This window comes from Juglans regia, chromosome 2 (genome assembly GCF_001411555.2).
Source record: "Juglans regia cultivar Chandler chromosome 2, Walnut 2.0, whole genome shotgun sequence".
Classification (NCBI taxonomy): domain Eukaryota; kingdom Viridiplantae; phylum Streptophyta; class Magnoliopsida; order Fagales; family Juglandaceae; genus Juglans; species Juglans regia.
The window spans coordinates 9,791,259-9,812,638 of record NC_049902.1 but is presented as its reverse complement, the minus strand read 5'-3'; the positions used below and the strand labels follow the sequence as shown (position 1 = coordinate 9,812,638).

The 21,380-nt window shown below is 40.8% G+C and overlaps 1 protein-coding gene across 1 annotated transcript; it reads left to right on the top strand.

Moving 5' to 3' along the window:
- The first annotated feature begins 1,320 nt into the window (after positions 1-1,320).
- Positions 1,321-3,393, top strand: LOC109018780 (zinc transporter 1-like). Its single transcript, XM_019000967.2, has 3 exons — positions 1,321-2,088; positions 2,253-2,402; positions 2,956-3,393. Exons 1-3 carry the CDS (start codon positions 1,465-1,467, stop codon positions 3,259-3,261), a joined length of 1,080 nt encoding a protein of 359 aa, XP_018856512.1. The 5' UTR covers positions 1,321-1,464; the 3' UTR covers positions 3,262-3,393.
- Positions 3,394-21,380: the final 17,987 nt, after the last annotated feature.

Here is a 21,380-nt window from a genome sequence, read left to right as displayed (position 1 = left end):
TTCTACTAAACTAAACACTATACCGAATGCAATCTAAGCCAAATTACTGAAAAAGGCATTTGCATGACAACATTATGTCTACACCTTCTCTTCGATCGCTTTTTCACGTCCTTTTCTCGAGTGTGGCGGTGAAACCTACTCGGACCCTCTTATTTATTAAAGAAATAAATAATATTTAGAATAAAATCTTTGCACAAGTACTCATAATTATATTTAATATTATTTTATATATTATTATTCTTTTCTCTTCCTTTTATATATATATATATGTATCTATTTATATATATCGTTCTCTCACGACATAATTCATTTACGCGACTACATGCAATATCATCACATTTCACGCATTTCCGTGTTTCACAACAGCACTTCTGCCATATATTGAGATGACCATTTTTATAGAATCCCATAAAATCTTGAGCACTAGCACGAGGGTCCCGATAAAGGTAAAAAAATATTTTATTTTATTTATTTTTTTATATTCCTAAATATTTAAAAAAAATTAATCACTATATAAAAAAAAATTATCGAAATTCAATCGAGACCCGAGTGTCGGTGAGATGAATATCATTTTTCTAAAATTTTAGAAACGAAGAAAGAAAAGTCATATATATTTGTAAATCGATGTGAAAGCTACTACCATACACATTAAATGATCTTAATCTCTAAAAAAATTTAATTTTAAGTTTTTTTATAAATTAAATATTATCATATCAACAACTAAATATATATACTCATTACGCATTTTATAAGGATGTCCCCACCAATATCCACTAAACTGGGTACGAAATCCGTGTTTTTAAATTCGTTGCTTTTTCACATATATAGATACGCATATATATGGCCACTGACACCTAATAAATAATTAACTTATATGTGAAAGACTTTTATTAATATATAATATTATGTATAATCATGAAATGTATAAATATTATGTTGCGTGGCGCTTACATATTCACGACTGTAATTATCATTTCCCTTTATTAATTAAGCTTGTTTATATGATCATGATTTGCATTCCATGTAAATATGTTATAATGTTATATTCCTCAATTTTCAGGCCATCCAACCTACATACATATGCTGACAACCCACATGCATACCACACGGCCGGCCAACTTGAGAAGCTAGCGTTTTATATATGCAAGGCCATAATCTTAAAATTTTATTTTATTTTATTTTTTATTTTTTGCTTTCTTTAATGTTCATTTACTAGACTATACATAAGATGCTCGATCTAATAGCCATCCATCTATTATTCCTTTGTCTTGGTTTCAAACTAAGCCAATAAATTAATTCAAACAGAAATCCCATTAATTTGCAACTTCGATCTTTTTCTTTTCTATATAACAAACACAAGTACTACAGCCTTGTTCAAAGAACCCACCAGCAAACCTTTGCACAATTGCACCAGTACCATAATTTCCTCCTTTTTGGTGACTACCTTTTCTTCTCTCTCACGCCATGATCAAAAGTAGAGCTTGTTCCTTCAACATCTTAAGGATGTTGTTTGTTTTTATGTTTGTTTTCCTTCCTACTATAGTTTCTGGAGATTGTACCTGCGATGTTGAGGCCACAGAGACCAACAAAAGCGAAACACTTAGATATAAATTGACTTCGGTTGCAGCTATTCTCTTTGCTGGTGCTGTGGGTGTCGGCATCCCACTGTTAGGCAAGAAAATCCCAAGCCTAAGGCCTGAAAATGACATCTTTTTCATGATCAAAGCCTTTGCTGCTGGGGTAATCCTAGCAACTGGGTTCATCCACATATTGCCGGATGCTTTTGAGAGTCTAACATCACCTTGCCTAAACGAGAATCCATGGGGAAACTTTCCGTTTGCTGGTTTCGTTGCCATGATGTCTGCTATAGCAACATTAATAATTGATTCATCCGCAACAGGATTTTATAAAAGGCTGCACTTCAACAAATCTAAGCAGGTGATCAATGGAGATGAAGAGATGGGCGATGAACATGCCGGACACATACATGTTCATACACATGCCACGCATGGCCATGCTCATGGCTCAGCCAACCATTCCGAGGAGACAAATCTGGCTGAGCTAATCCGTTTACGGGTTATATCACAAGTAAGGTTGATTTTAGGTTCGTTGTTTATTGGTTTAATTAATTTGTCTTATAATTGATGTCTCTGATCAGATTGTTCACCAGCAATTAACCTTATATAAGTAGTACTATTATTTTATTTGCTTGGAGCTTTTCTAACTTTGGTGGGTGCGTATTTAATTATTAGGTGTTGGAGCTAGGAATTGTGGCTCATTCAGTTATAATTGGAATATCTTTGGGTGCTTCGGGGAACCCTGAAACAATAAAACCTCTCATAGCAGCCTTGTCTTTTCATCAGTTTTTTGAGGGCATGGGGCTTGGTGGCTGCATATCTCAGGTACATCACAGTACTCCTTTCTGTCTATAGCCTTGAATTCACGCTGAGTCTCTTTAACTAAAGAAAATTGAATGCCATTTGCAATTTTATATAATATTAATAAGGTTGTAAATGTTTTCACAATAGGCACACTATGTATCTTTAGTAATATATTTTTTTAAAAGGACGGTGTCGGTAATTTTATTGATTGCTCTCACTTATAACAAAATAGTATAGTGGTAATAATCTGAACACTTTGACAGATTTAAATTTGACCTTGAAATATAAAAAACCAAAATGTTCCAAGAGATTCTCTCTACACATCGTAGAAATGAGAAACGAAACATGACTTTGGTAATAGTTAATTCAAACGAAGAAACAATATGAAACTCCTTGGGAAATTTTCCGTTTGCTGGTTTCGTTGCCATCTTTGGGGCCATTGCAGTTCTGCTAGATGTGAGCCATATACATACTGTCAGCAGACTATTAACACTTGTGTTTTAATGTTTTGCCTAAAGATTTGCTGTCATTTATTTTGTATCTATCTATACCTTTGAGATTTTGTTTCTGTCAGGCGCAATTCAAGACTAGATCTGCAGCAATAATGGCAACTTTTTTCTCCCTCACAACCCCAGTTGGGATTGCAATCGGCACAGGAATATCAAGCGTTTACAAGGAGAATAGCCCGACTGCTCTGATAGTTCAAGGGATTTTTGAAGCTGCATCTGCTGGGATTTTAGTTTACATGGCACTGGTTGATCTACTAGCAGCAGATTTCATGAACCCAAGACTGCAAAACAATCTGAGGATTCAATTAGGAGCAAATCTCTCACTTCTACTAGGAGCTGGTTGTATGTCAGTTCTAGCCAAATGGGCTTGAAGTTTTGAGCACAAATATCGATATGGTTAATTTCTACTATGCCGTCCTTGAGCATTCTGCATGGTTTCATTCCTCTGTAAAAGGGCACTGAATTCTAATCACAAGGTCCACCCAGAAAGAGGAGCAAATGCATACATACGGCAGCCGTAGAGAAATTTGTCCTAAATTCCCGCTGCCAAAAAGTCTATGTACAGTCACTTTTACATATTCATTATACACTCCACTAATGTGATTGACCGCGTCACTTTCTTTTAATATAAAATAACTATTTTAGTCAATCACATCGGCAAAGTGTATAAAGAGTACGTAAAAGTGAGTAACAAAACTCTTCGGTTATTTACGTCACTACAACAAAAATTAGTTTTTGTGATGGTTTGGAAATTGTGATAGTGCCCAAACCATCACAAAAAAATATTTTCTGTGACGGTTTGTGGAAACCGTCACTGAAAGCAGCTAAGAAATTGCATTACGTTCGAACGTATACATATTCACGTTAGAACGTTCCCTACACATTCGAACGTGGGGTCTATTTACGTGCGAACGTAAAAAATCTTGGCGCCAACGTTCGAATGGTATTGATTCTCACGTGCGAACCTTAATTGATTTAATATTAAAGTTGGATATTTTAAATTAAAAAAGATTGAAAATTGAAATGCAGTGATTCAATATTAAAGTTGTATAAGCTAACATTAAAAAAGATTGGGAATTGAAATTCAAAATCAGTAGACATATTAAATAATAATATTGTTCATTACATATGATAAAAATAAAGTACAAAATACTCAAAACGTGTTGGTTACATATTTATTAAAATCGTCAGTCAATGTGTTGACCTTTGTGTTTAGGATATCTATCCGATGGAGAACATCGAAAACAAAATCTCCAACGCTCTGTTCTATTGACTCGATTTTTCTGTTGATGTGCGCATTAATATCATAGACCATTGCATCAATACAAACAGGCCACGTATCTCCTATAGATGTACCCGTCAGCGGCTGATTAGTACTCTCAACACCAGGCTCGGAGGAACAAGATCTGGTACAAGGCCAAGCTGACGTCGAGCCTGCCCCTTCTCTTGTCCAATGCTCCAACGGTGTGTGGTAATGTCAATGGGGCTCATTTTGTCTGTCCTCCACTCCTCCATCATGGGTTGCACACCCCGGGCCATTAATAGCTTGGTAATGAGGACTCCATATGGGAGGTTGTCCATAGAGACGACACTCGCCTCGCAACGAATCCTCTAAAAAATACAAAGTGGCAAGTCAATGGGATCTCTATGTGCCACTTGTGTAAGGAACTGTAAGTGTTTTCGGCTAAATGTGGCCTTATGTCCCACAAGATCCACATTTGTTGCAATAATAAGATGCAACAATAAGATGCAACATGTGAAAAAAAGGGAGGAGTTGTACCTAGTTGAAGGAGTTCTTCCTATCGATCCGGTCTTGGTCACTCCCAGTGAGAATGTAGAAATCCTCATCTTGGTCGCCATCCTCCTCATCAGTATCCCCAATCTCTGACCGGTCAACTGGGCCAGTAGATGATGCAAAAGTGCCTACATCTGCATCTACTCGGGATCCATCCATAGACTGAGCATCTCCTGCAGTCGATATCTTAGCTACGCGACTGATCCCCAAAAACTCACCGATGACATCTACCGAGACCTTGAACTGAATACTGCATACTGTCACGATGTGAGAGGATGCATCCTTAGGCATGGAGCACATTTGCATATAAAACTCCCGAACGATTGAGGGGTATAATGTGCAGATACTCATCCAACCTCTAGTAATGAACACGTCTTGATCGCTCTTTTGCTCCCATATGAGTTCGTGAAAGTGGTTGATCATGACTTCTCATTCAGACATCAATGTTCGAGCCCTGATTCGAGACGTGTCTTCTGTTGTTCCTTCCCTCCCCCTTTTCCTAGTAGTCAGAAGATGAGTCATATCTTGAAAGGAAGAAAAAAAAAATGAGCAATAGTAATATTATGAAGCATATTATGTATTCTAATCTAAATTATTTCTGGTACACGTTCGAAGGTAAAATTTAACGCTCAGAGGATAAGCTTATGCGTGTGAACATTTTGGTTATTACGTTCGCACGTTAGATTATCTAGTATAGGCATTCAAATGTAATATGATAAATGTTCAAACATGACGGCTTAAATACACGTTGGAATGTATAAAGCATATCACGTTCTCACGTGAGGAAGCTGTTGAACGTATTTAATAATACTTGCAAACGTACGTAACTATTAGTTCAAACGTCTATTTGGTTTATGGCAACTGAAAGGTTTTACATTTGCACGAATTACAAATAACGTTCGCATGTAATATTAACGTTCGCACGTATGTGCCGCTCAAGCATATGAACAATTATACGTGCGAACGTTACAAACATACATTCGCATGTACAATTTAAATTCGCACGTTTACTAAATACGTTCGCACATACTGTAGAACATTTGCACGTTATATGATTAACGTGCGAACGTGTATGTCGTCTTCCTCATTTGGAAGATGTAACGTCCGAATATTATATCGCAACGTTCGAACGTTACGATACAGAAATGGGTGAGTTGACTCAGTCATTCCCGTACATGTCAAACACAATGAAATTGACCAAATGCCACTGTAGAAATGAAATATAAATTTCAAGAAACCTTTCTACGATGGTCATTTCGCCATTGGCAATCCGTGGTAGCCGAAAAATGAAGATGAAGGTCCGGTCACCAATGGGTTTCAGGAACCACTCAGTCCTAAGAATTATATAATAACAATTATATAATAAAAATTAAAATTACATAGATATCAATTAACAATGTCCTAAGATATATAATAACAATTAAAATTATAATTTAGGAATAATAATCCGAGATCAATCATTATACTATTTCTCATAAGATAGCCCCAGCCAATCCAAGATCACTATAAAATACTTTGTTTCCTGTTGAAAAATATGAAGTTTAGATTCCATAACTATTATTTTTTATTTTTTTTTATAAATTAACAATGTTAAATAAATGGTAGTATTATATTGTTAAACTAGAGAGAGATGAAAAAATATGTGAACAAGCTTCCTGTCTTGTAGACAACGAGGGAGAATGATCTTGAAGAAAAGCTAATTCTTCCTCATTTTCTACTCATGGTAGGAAACTTGTGAATATATTCATTCATCTCTCTGTAGTTTAACAATATATCACTACTATTTGTTTGACATTGTTAATTCAAACAACATGGGAATATTGTTTATGGTGTTTTTAGATAGATATTGTGTGACATTGCGTAAATAACCTTAGAGTCGTTTGGGAATTAGTGTATATTTATGTGTCCACTAATTTCTAAATTGTTTAGTGTGGACAGTTTGGAATTATATTATTTGTATTGCACATTTTTGTTACTGCTACTTTCCACATTTAATATGAAGTTTCGATGTCTTACTCTACTATTCTTCAGGTATACTGTTCGTAGGGTCACAATCCCTCTATGTGAACATGTATACTTGGAGAACTATGGGGAGGTGCTGCTGAAATTTCTACTAACGTGGAAAGTAGTAGAGTGACGAGATTGGTGCAATATGAATAATATAATCTCAAATGGGATAGGACCAACTACCTTATCAAAAAACCAATGAGAATTGGAGCATTACATGCATGTGAATTTTCTATGTACGTGTTATTAATAGATAGATATTTTTAGAAATAGATAAAAGTTGGATGCATCTAGGCGATAGACTTGGAAAGGATTACGTACCCTATGCGCGTGGAGTAAGAACCTTCATTGATTTTGCTCAGGCCTCTGCTGATAGTCATGGTTAAATTAACTGTCCATATCGAGGGTGTAAAAATTTGTGTGCGATAGAGTTAGATGAAGTTGAAAGTCATATATTTGTGAACGGTATGGATCTGGGGTGTACTCGATGGGTACTGCATGGTGAGCCGTATGAACAGTCATCAGATGTATTGTTCGGTCATCTGAATTATTTGCAGCACATGGATGATGATTATAAGTAGGATGAGATGGAGGAGATGTTGGATGACATTGGAACTGAGATGTTTATGGATGAGGTTGACGACAATGCCTCAAGTGGCCGAGGGATTGATTTTGAAAATTTTTCTGCAATGTGGTAAGATGCAAATCGCAAGCTTTATCCAGGATTTACAAAACATTCCAAAATGTCATTTATTGTGCGATTGCTTCACATTAAGTCATTGTGTGAGATGTCGATGAAAGCAATAAACATGGTATTGGACTTATTTAACGAGGTGCTTCCTCAAAGGTCTGCATTGCCGAAGAACTTTTATGAAGCGAAACAATTGAGAAAGAGATTAGGGTTTGAGTACAAGTCTATACATGCATGCAAGAATGATTGTGTTTTGTTCTGGAACGAGAATGATGAGAAACAAGCATGTCCTGTATGCGGAGAATTGAGGTGGAAGGGTAAGAAAAATGTGTTGGTTAAGGTATTGTGATATTTTTCCTTAAGACTTAGGTTGTAAAGACTATATATGTGTAAGAAAACAGCTCATAATATGAGATGGCAAGAGGAGAAAAGAGTTAAGGATGACGCATATATGAGGCACCCAGCTGACTCACTTGCGTGACAATCTTTTGATAATCAATACCCAGAGTTTGGGATAGAAGCTCAGAACGTGCGTCTGCGACTCACAACCGATGGATTCAACCATTTTGGGAATATGAGTACAAGTTATAGCACTTGGCCCATAGTGTTGATTCCATACAATCTACCACCATGAGGTGCATAAAGGCGCCCAACTTTTTGTTAACTTTACTTATCCCCAACCCGAGATCACCTGGGAATGACATTGACGTATTCATGCAGCCGTTAATTGAAGAGCTAAAAGAGTTATGGGAAATAGGCATCAGAACTTATGATGCATCTACGTCAACATCTTTTCAGATGCATGTTGCGGTAATGTGGACGATAAATGACTTTCCGGCATATGAGAATCTTTCCGGCTAGAGTATTAAAGGGAAGTTAGCGTGTCCTATGTGTAATAAAGAAACTGCTAATGAGTGGTTAAAATATTATTAGAAGTTGTGTTTCATGGGTCATCGACGTTATCTACCAGCAAATCATGCATGGAGAAGAGAATGTGCTAAGTTTGATGGGAGAGTAGAGAACATAATTCCACCAAATGCGTTGTCTGGGGAAGAGATAGTGGAACAAGTACATGTTAGAGCGAACAATTTTGGCAAAGGTCGGAGAAAAAATAAGAGAAAATGAGGCGCATCAGAATTGAATTGGACAAAGCGTAGTATTTTTTTTTTACTTGCTGTATTGGTCTTCATGTATGTTGCGACATAGTTTGGATGTAATTAATGCACATAGAGAAGAATATCTATGATAACATACTGGGTACATTGATTAGCATTAACAACAAGATGAAGGACATGATCAATACGAGGAAAGATCTTAAGAGAATGAGAACTAAACAAAGCACTTCGATACACTGCATGCACGGTTCGAGGTTATAGATTTCATACTCTGGACCGTAAACATAATAGAAAGACTCAAAACTCTGGTGTGTTGGTCGAGGAGAGTCATGGAACAGATGATATTGACTATCATGGTGTCATACGTGATATTGTAGGATTGAAATATCTGGGTGGGTCTGTAACATTTGTCTTTAAATGTGATTGGTGTGATCTAGGCGGTGGTATGGTTTTGATACATAGGGATAATCACTTTAAGAGTATCGATACATAGGAGTCGTACAAAAATTTTTCCATCGAAATATATATGAAGCAAGAACGAGTGAAGATGAAGATGACACTCCGATTGCAGAGGTCTATCAGGAAGATAGAGAGGGTATTAACTTGTTTGTTGAGCTCGGTGCACTCAAGTTGCTCCCCTTGTGTAGAGATGACTTCCAACCCGACCATCTCGACCCGTCTGTATTAAATGATCATTCAATTCAAGTAAGTGAATAAGAAGAAGAATAAGAAGAAGAAGAAGACGAATCAGAATCTGGGGAGAAAGTGGATAAAGAGGACGAATAAGAGGTTGATGATGATGACGAAGATGTTATTGAGGGAGATTCTGAAACAAGCATGGAAAATATATCCGAAGATGAAGAAGTCTAAAGTCCTGAACCTATTGAGGACTCCCCACCTGAGGAATCTGCTCCTGAGGATCAAGTTAAGACACAAGGGAACAACAACCAGTCGACAACTACCAGTAAGGAAATGTCGTTGATAATTAATTATATAATTAATAATTTTGTCTCAATAACTATATAACTATAATTATACTATTATCATATAGTTGATGCATCCGTTCGTCGCGGTCGTGGCTATATACGTGACATCTCTTTTGAGAAAAATAGAAGGCACGGAAAACTCAAGATCATCATTCCTGATAATTCTATTGCAGGAGTGGATGATAGTGCAGTAGTAGTTTCCTCCTATATTGGCACAGTAGTCCGAGCTTATGATCCATTTTATGTGCGCTCATGGCGAAATATTTCGAATGAGATTAAGAAGCACATTCGAAATCGTGTACTTGTGAGTTTACTTTGAGAGTACATTTTTTTCACCTAAATTAGTATATCATATTTTTGACCTAATTAATTTATTAGGATGAATTCAACCTCGACTTTGGTCGTAGCGAGGGTTTGCAAAATGTGAATGAGTTGATGGTTGCACTATTTTGACGTCACAAGGGACGATGTCATGATTACTTCAAAAGGTTTGAGATGTTAGAAGAGGCTGCGCAGTCTTCTTTCCGGTAAATGAAGTTAGACGATTAGAGAAAGTGTTGTGATCTTTTCGCATCTCCAGATTATCCGGTATTCTACATTTATATCCTTTAATTATTTACATTTATATTCGTTCTATATATTATATGTATATATATTAGAATTATCTTTCTTAATTAATTTTGTAGCACTTAAGTTCTACAAATTCACAGAATAGATCCGCTCTAATTGTCCACCATCATGCCGGTTTAAGGTCATTCTACCGTCTTGCTAAAAAAATGGTAATTAAATAATTCATTTATTTTTCTAATATTCTTTTATTTAAATACTAACATTAACTTTTTAAAATTGCTAATGTCGCTTTGTTAGAAACGTGATGATCCTGAAAACTTTTCCCTCATTCATGTCTATGCTACTGCTCACACTAATGAGAGAAATGAGTTGATGGATCCTGCAGCTGCAGATAATTATGTAAGCGGCGTTAATTTTGTTAAATAAATTATGCAGTATGTGAATAATTTATTTTTTATTTGTATTTCTTTTAATACGTTACTTATTATGTGTTTTCTTTCAAATTGTAGGAAACAATGATGGAGATGCAGTCAGCTTCTGGGAATCCTCTCCTAGTGACATAGACAAATTCATACAAGTGCTCGGGCCGCAGTCTAGTATGGCAAGAGGTTTGGAACAATCTTTCAAGTATGGATGTTCATCCTCCTCAACCTCATTGACTTCACAAATTAATAATCTTACCAAAGATTTAGAAGATGCATGACACGAGAATGAGTATATGAGGTCGAGACAGCAAGAGCTAGAGTCTCTTTTAGAGCGACAGTCTCATTTATAGACACGTTTTCAGGATCAACAGAGAGACCAGGAGGAAAGAATACGCAGTGAAGTCCAAGAGCAAGTGCAACGGGAGATGATTGTGCAAATAAAGCTTGTTATGTCATTGCAACAAAATCGCAGTGGGCAAGGAAAGAAGAAGAAATGAATTTTATCAATTTTATCAGTGTATATAACTTATTTTAATATCTAATTCTGAAACTTTATAAGACATTGTTAGTTGTTAATCGATGGTGTGTAATATGATAAAATTGGTATGTTTTTTAATTTTATGAAATTAGTATTTTTTATCTGTATGTTTGAATGTAAATAAAAGACGTTCAAACATTGGTTCACATTCAAACTAACGCTCGAACGTAATTACACAGAATTGAAACATAATGTTCAAACGTCCGACTTAATGTTCGAATGTACTCACCCTCAAACGAACAAAACATTCGAATATTTAAACGATGAACGTTCAAACAAACCTCCGAACGTAGCACTTGCGTTCGAACGCTTCTTTGTTAACATTCAAACTAACGTTCGAACGTTATACCCGTTACGTTCAAACAATGGTCCGTTAACGTTTGAACGGAGATTTGAATGTTGATTGCAGGTAACGTTTGGAAGTATAAATATTCGAACGTAGATATGATACATTCGAACTATAATCAACGAACATCAGCTTCTGACATTCGAATGCCAATCGGTCAGGTTGACGTTCGAACGTTAGATTGGACGTCCAAACGTTACTCTTTATGACAAATCTCAACCGTCACAAAAAAGGAAACATTCAAATGTTACACCAAACAAAATACCTCCAACCATCACTAAAGATATTTTTAGTGACGGTTCAACAGTAAACCGTGACCAATTTTTTTCTGTGATGTACATTAGGTGACAGTCGTGGTGACAGTTTGAAACCGTCACTAAATATTTTTAGTGACGTTTTGATTATTTTAAATGACGGTTTCCTCTATCATAAACGACAAATTATATTGTAGTGCGTTCAAAAAAGCTATCCTAGATATAGTTGACTATTACATTTACATCCTTGTCGGCCATCCTATTGAAAAGGAACATTTTCATTTTTATGATCAAAAAATAATTAATACCCTCTTTAAATTTAAATTTGACCCAAAAAAAAGATTTATTTTTTAAATATTCATTTCTGTGTTTGAAGAATAAAATTGCTGTAGCATTCTCAAGCTCACCCCAGCTTCCACCACTTTCAATGATTCCAAATGACATACATGCTGACGATAATTTCTAAAAAGTTCAAAAGAAATGAATCTTTTAATGCATTAATTTGTTTGTTAAGATTTATGTCTGTCTGCAATAAACCAACTTAATTTCTTTATTTTGGTTTGAATATATGTAATGGAATTCAACCTAGCTACTCATGATCATGTCAACTCTCCCTCTCTTTCCTCTTTACACTGTGACCGTTCAAGGTGCTTTCCGTGGCAAAGCGTAACAGAATTGGCCGGCCTGTTGCACAGGGAGAGCAACCTACAACATGGACGATGGAACCCCACTATTTTATCCGTACAACTTTTATGGGTTATATATCCCATCCAAACTGCCTCCTCCATTTCTTCAAAAGCATGACAGTTTCTACAGCTAAAAGCAAAGCATCAAGCTGAGAAGTGAAGAATCAACATTTGGAGGTTCAAAAATTTAGAGAACCTGGCATAAGGTCAAGCAATGCACTTTTTCTTTTATTATAATGGTTAAACAAGAGCCTTTCCTGGCCTCTAGGGTAGTGGACCTCGTCAACGGAAGCTGAAATGCAAGAGTGCCCCACTGCCAAGAGAAACACTGCTTCATTATTAAAAGACTTTCTATATTGCCTAGGATGTCATATGAGAGTGAAGGTGGACCTTGAGTGTGGGACATTATTCGATTCTAGTCTTGAAAATAGCATGTTACATAGTTCTATAATATCAACAAGCTAAATACAAACGCTCGAAAGCTAGATATATATATATATATATATATATCAGTTCTGCTACATGCAACCGGGGTGGGAACCCCCGGGAAATCGGATGACGTGGCATAATGCCACGTCAGCCGAGATATATTAAAAAAAAAATAGACTGGAAGGCATCTTTGTCTTTGTGAAACCAGAAAGATCCAAGCCAAACATATAAAACCCTCTATTGGAACATGCTTTCTTTATAAAAATCCTACTTTTTATTCGTAAAAAATCCAAGCCATGCATATAAAACCAGAAAAAGCAAGCCACACATCGCCTCTCCCACATTGATTGGGTCATGCCCCTCTACTGGAACCTACTACCTGCACTTGCATCCTCTACATGTAAGTGCAGGTTGGTGCTGTATGTGGATCCCATCATCAATCTCCTTGAGTTCCTCGTCATCATTCTTTCACTACCAGCCTAAAGGCTCCGAAAGGTATAAATCAAGAGTTCAGCCTAAAAGGTTTCAAAAGCTCACAAATTTACTCCCGGTAGCAGTTGTTTTGGAGCAAACAGAGTGGGTCTTCCAAATTGCTGCAGATGGTGTACAGAGCTAACCGAGTGGGACTTCCAACTTTCTGTAGATGGATCAAACCGAGTGGGTCTTCCAACTTGCAAGTAGATCTTGCGATGTTGCGATGTACACGAATGCTAAACAATCGGATGTTTGCGATGCGCAGAGGAGATAAATGCAGAGGGAGAATGAGAGGAAGAAGATGGTAGAAATATATTGACAGAGAGAGAGGGAACGAAATGAAGAGGAAATGTAGAAAACAACAAGGTTTTCATCAAAAGGAGCGCCAGTTACGTGGTGGTTTCCCAGCCCGGTTGTGAGTAGAGTTTCTCTATATATATATATTGGTAGCAAGGTTGAGCATGCCGAACAAATTTTGAACACTCTTGTAACACTCAGTTTATGATTTCAATAGAACACTTAAATTTTCCCGACATGCTTAACTTTGCTACCAATATATATTGTAAAAAATGTTTTCAAACCACCAACCATACGAATGACCTGCAACAATAAAGAGGCGGCATTGGTTGCCATGAGAAGACTCTGATGCTTAAGTCAGTAACACAGTATGAGAGTAATTGTATGTAAAGTTGAAGTGAAATGTTTGTTACCTCTCATATGTTATTTATAGACCGATACGGAAGTGGCGTATCCTTCATGATCCCTTATGAACCGAGGAGGCTATCTACTACTTTGCATGAGTTATGTTCCCCAAGATGATTGCATACAATTGTAGGTTAAATCTCCAACTTTTCGGGAGTTATCTGTCACGTGATTATGATTATGGGCTCTTCGGCCGTAGTTCTTAGTCGTGGGCTTGGCCAACTACGGGGGATCCAAATATCCCCTCCAGCTACCCCGCTAATTTTCTTTGTGCTTGCACATGAAAAAGTTAACTTTTGAACTTTTTATGACCACTAGTTACCCCGCTAGTTCATGGGGGTGCGCCTATGCTTTCCCTTACTTGGCTGGGGTTTATGACAATGGATATGGTCGAGCCCGTAGCCCTTCTTTTTTGGAAGGATGTGGCTTACATCAGTAATAACCATTTCTGCTAATTAAATGATTTTAAAAAGAAATGGAAATTGTTGGCACAGTCACCCTTTCAGATTGCCAAGAACCCTTATGATTAATCTTCATGATTATTCTTGATTTGCTCACTTCTACCCGTAGCCCCTTTATTTCATATTTTCCTTTGTCGCATTTCCTCTTCTCTCTTCCTATGCATTTCCTCTTCTTTCGTATTTCCCCTTCTTTCGCATTTCCCCTTCTTTCTTCCCACGCATTTCCTTTGTCAATTTCCCACTCAAGACCTCCCTATTTCTTTAATGGCCAGCCTTGGTTCTTTCCATACCCCTATCCGCTCTCCTAGCCCGACTCCGCCAAAGAGCTCCCCTCCTTCTGCTGCTAAGTCTTCCCTCACTCGAATTTCAACCTCATTTGAGGGATTTTCTTGGTGCTATACTCTTTTTGAGAAAGATTTAGTAAAGCTAAGGAACACTTTTTGGATCTCAAACTCAATGAAGCTTTCCCTTTGCCCCATGGAATGTGTTGATAAAGAAGGGTACGTCGGCAACGTGACCTTGACGGTGAGTGCCCTGACTCACAGTCTGCGACTACCTTTCATCCGACCCCGTTCATGACATTCTGGATTTTCTAGGGCTAGCCCCTGTCCAACTTCACTCGCACGCTTGGGGTGTTCTTATATGTTCATGCGTGGTTTTTCGCATGGTCTTGGAGCCCCTGGAAGGTTCTTACCCAGATTTTAACAGCGAAAGAATTCCTTTCTTTCTACGTAGTGAAGCCGTTGCCAGGTAACGTTTGTAGTTTTTGGGTTAGGTCCCAACATTTGGCAGCTTTTGAACCCCGTTATTCTAATGCTAAGCAGTGGCAAAGTAAATTCTTTTTCATTTCTGGTACCAATTGGGAGTACCCCGCTGATGAGATGTACATTCGGGATTACTCGGTCCGTGCCAATTGGAGGAGGGTCCCCGACGACAAGAGCTTATTGTTTGATTTGACTAACAGGGAGTGTTACCGAGTCGACATTGTCCCTATTTGGGCAAAAGAAAATGATAATAACAATTTGGCGATGGAGTACTTGTTTTTTGCTGCCAATATTGACAAATTCTTGGTGACACCCCACCGGGCCCATGTCCGGGGTTGCAAACCTAAAACTGCTATGCCGCACAACCTCCGAAGACAGGCTCACCAGCCTAGGGGAAAAAGAAAGGCTCCTGAAACTGGTGGTTCTCCGCCTAAACACACTCGTGACAACGTTTATGCAGGCAAAGTTACTAGATTCGTCGTGGGGGCGGAAGTGGAGATGGATCAAGGAGTGTGCTATGATTCGTCCCTTGCCGCTAGTGAGGAGGCTGTTTATGCTTCCCCCAATGAAGAGACGCCTAGAACCTCCCCAGTAAGGGCTTCTCTCCCTTTGTCGCTAGGTCTTGACGACCTTACTGGGCTCATGGGCCAAGCCCTCGAGGACTAGCAAGGAATTTGGATTTTAACTTGCCTGCCAAGGGCACTAAATCTGTGAGCATACTGCCCTTCGAATTTCCTTCTCTCTTCTCACCGACCTCAACACGTAGTGTCGGCGACCTTTCGGTGGATATGTATAGTGTGTTTTCCATGGGCTTGGCTGGGGCTGGGGCGCTTGAAGTTGTTTTACTTAGCGGAGCCCAGACCAACACTAAAGATGACTACGAGAGCAAGGATCTACTTCGAGCTCTCTCCCTGCGACCACTTCTGGGGGTGAGACCCCGGCTATGGACCAAAAGGAGGTCTCAATCCCTCCTCTGTCTCCCTCATCTTTTGGCGGTGAGGATGATTCTCCCACGCCCCCGGAGGGGGGTGGATCTTCGTTAGAAGAAGGCGGGGTTGAACCAAGAGGCGGGCACGATGAGAATTTGGGCGACACCAATCTTAGAGGGCGGGTTGACGGTACATGGACGCCCGCAGCTGACTTTGGAGGGCGTGTTGAAGATTTATGGACGCCCGTGACTGGGCTGGGGAATTTGAGCGCCCCCTCAATTATTCCAGTACCCCCCGCGGTGGAGGGCGGTCTATTGTTGAAGGACCAGATGGGGTCGAGGAGGTTGTTCCCCTGTGTGCTCCTTCCCCTTTGGAGTCGGTCGTGGAGATGTCAAAGCGCTTAAGGGCCATGCTCTCTCTGGTATTGTGTTTGCTTTTGCTTGGCATATTTACTTCTATATTGGGGCATTTTCTTGATCATTTGCTTGTGTACGGTGTTAACGAGTTGGCACTTGGATTGCAAGTGAGCGTGCTGAGTTGGAGTATGAGGTCAAGGAGTGGCAAAAGTTTGGGCATTACGCCAAGAATGAAATGTCTAGGCTCAAGGCTGAGAAGATGGAAATGGAGTCCTACCTGGAACAGGCTAATGGGTGCATTTGCCACTTAGAGACTGACCTTGAGTTCCTCCGGGATGAAGTGTGCAAGATTCGTGGGGAATTGCTTTGAGCTCAATCTGTCCAGGCGCATGACAGTTTTGTCTTGCAATTGAGGGAGTCTAAAAGGGCATCTGCTCGAGCCCAGGTATTAAGGTTGAGTGATGCCCTGGCCACCTCCAAGCAATCGTAGGCAGATGCTAAGCAGCATTCCCAAGAGTTTGCTCGAGCATTAGTTGCTTTGGAGGAGGAGCATAAGGGACTTGCCCTTGAATTATCAGAAGAGAAGGTGTTGGGCGTGGAGGAACACAAGCAGTTCAACCTTCGACTGTCCAAGGTGAAGGCGGATTATGAGGAAGTTTAATTCAAGTTTGTTGCCTATACGAATGTGCGGGGGGATACTGACGCTGCCCAGGGTAAGATAGCTTAGACTCTGCGGTACCTAAACACTACTGCTAAAGAGTAGAAGCAGCCATTGGAAGAGTTGGGAGCTCAGTTTGCCTCGGCCAAGGGGGAGTTGGTTCTTTGCACCCTAAGTTGGTTGCCGCCAAGGCTGTTAGGGATCATGCCTTTGGGTATGGCTACGGGGCTGCTATGTCTAGTTGGCTAACCCCCATACCAACCTGACCAAACTGAACTTGAGAAAGTTTGAGCCTGGTGAGGTGTCCTACCAGTTCGTAGATACTTTGGGGCGTAAAGAAATGCCAGACGCCTTTCCTAACCCGGCCTCGTCAGCCCGCCCTGGTGGGGCTTCCTCTTGAGATTTATGATTCCTTTTTGTGTTTGGTTTTTGTTTTTTTGTTTTTTTTGGACAACGTTTGGCCCTCGAATTAGCCTTTTGTTTTGTATATGTCTTGTGCTCTGAACAACTTTTTGGCCCTCAAATTGGCCATTTGTTTTGTATATGACTTGTGCTCTGGATAATGTTTCGCTTTGCTGCTCCTTGCATTTTTGTTCTTTTGCTCCTCGGTGGCTTAGTCTCTGGGCGTTCCCTCAGTTGGTTTGTTGAGAGGGTCATGGGGTCTCCTGTCCTCCACGCCTATTTTGATTGCACCTCGATTGTACAACTCAACATTTGGTGGCTAATTGTTGAGTGCAGTGCGAGTGTGTAACTCGACCATTGGTGGTTAACTGTTGACTGGGTCGTGGGGACTTCCAACCTCCACGCCCTTCTTGGTTGCACCGCAAGTGTATAATTCAACCTTCGGTGGCAAATTGTTGAGTGGGTCACGGGGTTTTCCGACCTCCAAGCCCCTGTTGAGTGCACCGCGAGTGTGTAACTCGACCATTGGTGGTTAACTGTTGAGTGGGTCGTGGGGCCTTCCAACCTCCATGCCCTTCTTGGTTGCACTGCAAGTGTATAATTCGACCTTCGATGGCAAATTGTTGAGTGGATCGCTGGGTTTTCCGACCTCCAAGCCCCTGTTGAGTGCAGTGTGAGTGTGTAACTCGACCATTGGTGGTTAACTATTGAGTGGGACATGGGATCTTTCAACCTCCACACCCTTCTTGGTTGCACCGCAAGTGTATAATTCGACCTTCGGTGGCAAATTGTTGAGTGGGTCGCGGGGTTTTCCGACCTCCAAGCCCATGTTGGGTGCACCGCGAGTGTGTAACTCGACCATTGGTGGTTAACTATTGAGTGGGTCGTGGGGCCTTCCAACCTCCACGCCCTTCTTGGTTGCCCTGCAAGTGTATAATTCAACCTTCGGTGGCTAACTGTTGAGTGGGTCGCAGGGTTTTCCGACCTCCAAGCCCCTATTGAGTGCACTGCGAATGTGTAACTTGATATTTGGTGGCTAACTCTTGAGACGGTTGTGGGGTCTTCTGACCTCCACACCCTTTTTTATTGCGCAGTGAGTGTATACCCCGACCTTTGGTGCCTAATTGTTGAGTGCAGTGCAAGTGTGTAACTCAACCTTTGGTGGCTAGCTGTTGAGTGGGTCGTGGGGTCTTCCAACCTCCACGCCCTTGTTGAGTGCACTGCGAGTGTGTAACTCAACCTTTGGTGGCTAACTTTTGAATGGGTCGTGGGGTTTTCTGACCTCCACTTCCGTTTTTATTGTACCACGAATGTACAACTCGACCTTTGGTGGCTAACTGTTGAGTGGGTGTTGGGGTCTTTTGACCTCTGCACCCTTTTTTATTGAACCATGAGTGTATAACTCGACCTTTAGTGGCTAACTATTGAGTGGGTCGTGGGGTCTTCTAACCTCCACGATCTTCTTGGTTGCATTGTGAGTATGTAACTCGACCTTTGGTGGCTGAGTATTGAGTGGGCCGTGGGGTCCTCTGACCTCCACGCCCTTCTGGGTTTCACCGCAAGTATGTAACTCAACCTTTAGTGGCTAACTTTTGAGTGTGTTATGGGTCCTCTGACCTCCACGCCCTTCTAGATTGCAATGGGCTGAATGTCTACTCGTTTTCATTGCCTTTAATTCCATCAAAATGTACATTTCGGAAATCAAAATTGTCTTTTAAAATAAATACATAAGAAAATAAACTTTTCAAAGGTAAAACCTCTTTAGGTGCTCTACATTCTATGGGTGTTGTAGCTCCCTACCTTCGCTGTCTTTGAGCCAATATGACACTGGTCGGTTGTTGGCAACTACTACGTAGGGCCCTTCCCACCATGGGTCGAGCTTCCCTTCATCTTGGGTCATGACCCCTATTTCCCTCAAGTCCAAGTTGCCGACCTTGAATGATTTGGGTTTAACCCGCTTGTTGAAGTATTGCTCGTCTTTTCTCTTCCTGAGGATGTTTAGGACTTCCACCTCCTCTCTTATCTCTTCGAGTAGGTCTAGTTGCTTGCCGAGAGCCTGGTAGTTCTCTACCTAGTCAAAGTGGTTGGTCCAGTATGTGGGCAGGCCAACTTTTGTGGGGGCAAGTGCTTCACTTCCGAACGCCAAAGTGAAAGGCATCTCCCCTGTCAGGGTCTTTACCAAAGTTCTATAGGCCCACAAAACCCTTGGAAGCTCTTTTGCCCACTCGCTTTTTGGTTGCCCAGTTTCTTTTACAAGATCCCGAGTAAGGACTTATTTGTTGATTCTGCTTGCCCGTTTGCTTGAGGGTGCCTGGGCAATGAGTATCTCACATTTATTCTAAGTTCCTGGCACCACACCCTGAAATGTCCTGAATCGAACTGCCCCCCATTGTTAGAGATTATGGTGTTGGAGATCCCAAATATGCACATGACACTTTTCCATAGGAACCTGGTAACGACTTTGGTTGTTATGGTGGCTAGAGCTTATACTTCCACCCACTTCGTAGAGTAGTCTACTTCTACTATCATATGCTTCACACCCCCCTCCCCCCCGTTTCCCAGTGGGAATGGTCTGACCAAGTTGACCCCCCACTGGGCAAAGGGCCATGGGGAGGTGAAGGAGGATAGTTTTTATGGTGGGCAGTGTGGGACAAGCATGTACACTTGACACTGAGTGCATCTTTTGGCGAACTGTTTGGCGTCTCTGAGGGCGTTGGGCCAATAGTACCCCATCCTTAAGGCTTTCCTTACTATGGCTCTGCAGCCCGAATGGTTACCATAGACGCCCTTGTGTATTTCTGCGAGGACATATTGTGCTTCTTCGGGCGAGATGCACCTTAGTAAGGAAGCCAACCTTACATGCATAACCAAACCAAGATTACAAGAGTTCAAATTACAAATGCACACGGGCCACGCAAAGAGAAAGGAAAGGCCTAAGAAGACGGAGGCGGGTCTCCCAAGAAGTACAGGGGTTTTCTCGGCTTCCCGAGCTCTTTGACAAACTCGAAGGCAAGAGGGTCTGGTTCCAAGGACATGAAGTCCAGGGTGTCAAGGTCCAAGTCGGGATTTTCTCGCATAAGGTCTCAGAATTGCTTGAGGCCCTCTTTGTAGCCATACCCCTAGGTTGTATCCCAGACAGCCCGAGCATGCCAAAGCTGAGTCCTGGCCGCCTTAATGCACTCGATGCTGACTCAAAGATCGCATATTGTTTCGTTGGCATGTTGTAGCTTGACTCCGAGATTATGGATTTGGACCTCCCTCCACTGCACTTCGCCCTTTTGGCGCTAGACCTCCCAGACCAAGGAAAGATTTCTGAACATGAGTTAGGAACGTTGTCTGACGGCTGCAGCCAACTCCTAATCCACTTGGCTCCTCTCCCCCCAAAGTGTGAGAACTCCCCTTTGGAGATCGCCACCCCCTTCTCCGACTCCTTCAGTGCATCCTATAGGCATCAGGCCTCCTCGGAAGGCATAGTCAACCCTGAGGCTGGCCAGCTCCTCCTTTAGCCCAGATTTCTCCCTCTTCACCCGCTAAACCTTGTCCCATAGCTTTTGGTGGCGCCACTGCAATTTCTCCATCCTCTCTCGAAGTACGTCACACTCCATCGAGATGGCCTCCGTCTTCTTCTGGGCCTTTAGAACCTTGTGACGAGCAAGGATGGAAAGAGATTTGAGTGCCCGAGCCTCATCCTCAAGCTCCCCGCATTCTTCGATGATGATGCTCTCCAACTAGTTCGCTACCTGCAAGGGAGGAAGACATTAGGATCAAAAACAAAAGCGGAAAAGGACAAGTAAGGGAAAGAGTCATACCTGCACAAAAAGAGGCCTTAGCTTTTTTGCCTCACGCTCGACCATCTTGGCACAGGCATGACCATAGCCCAGGCCAAGAGACTGACTGGACCC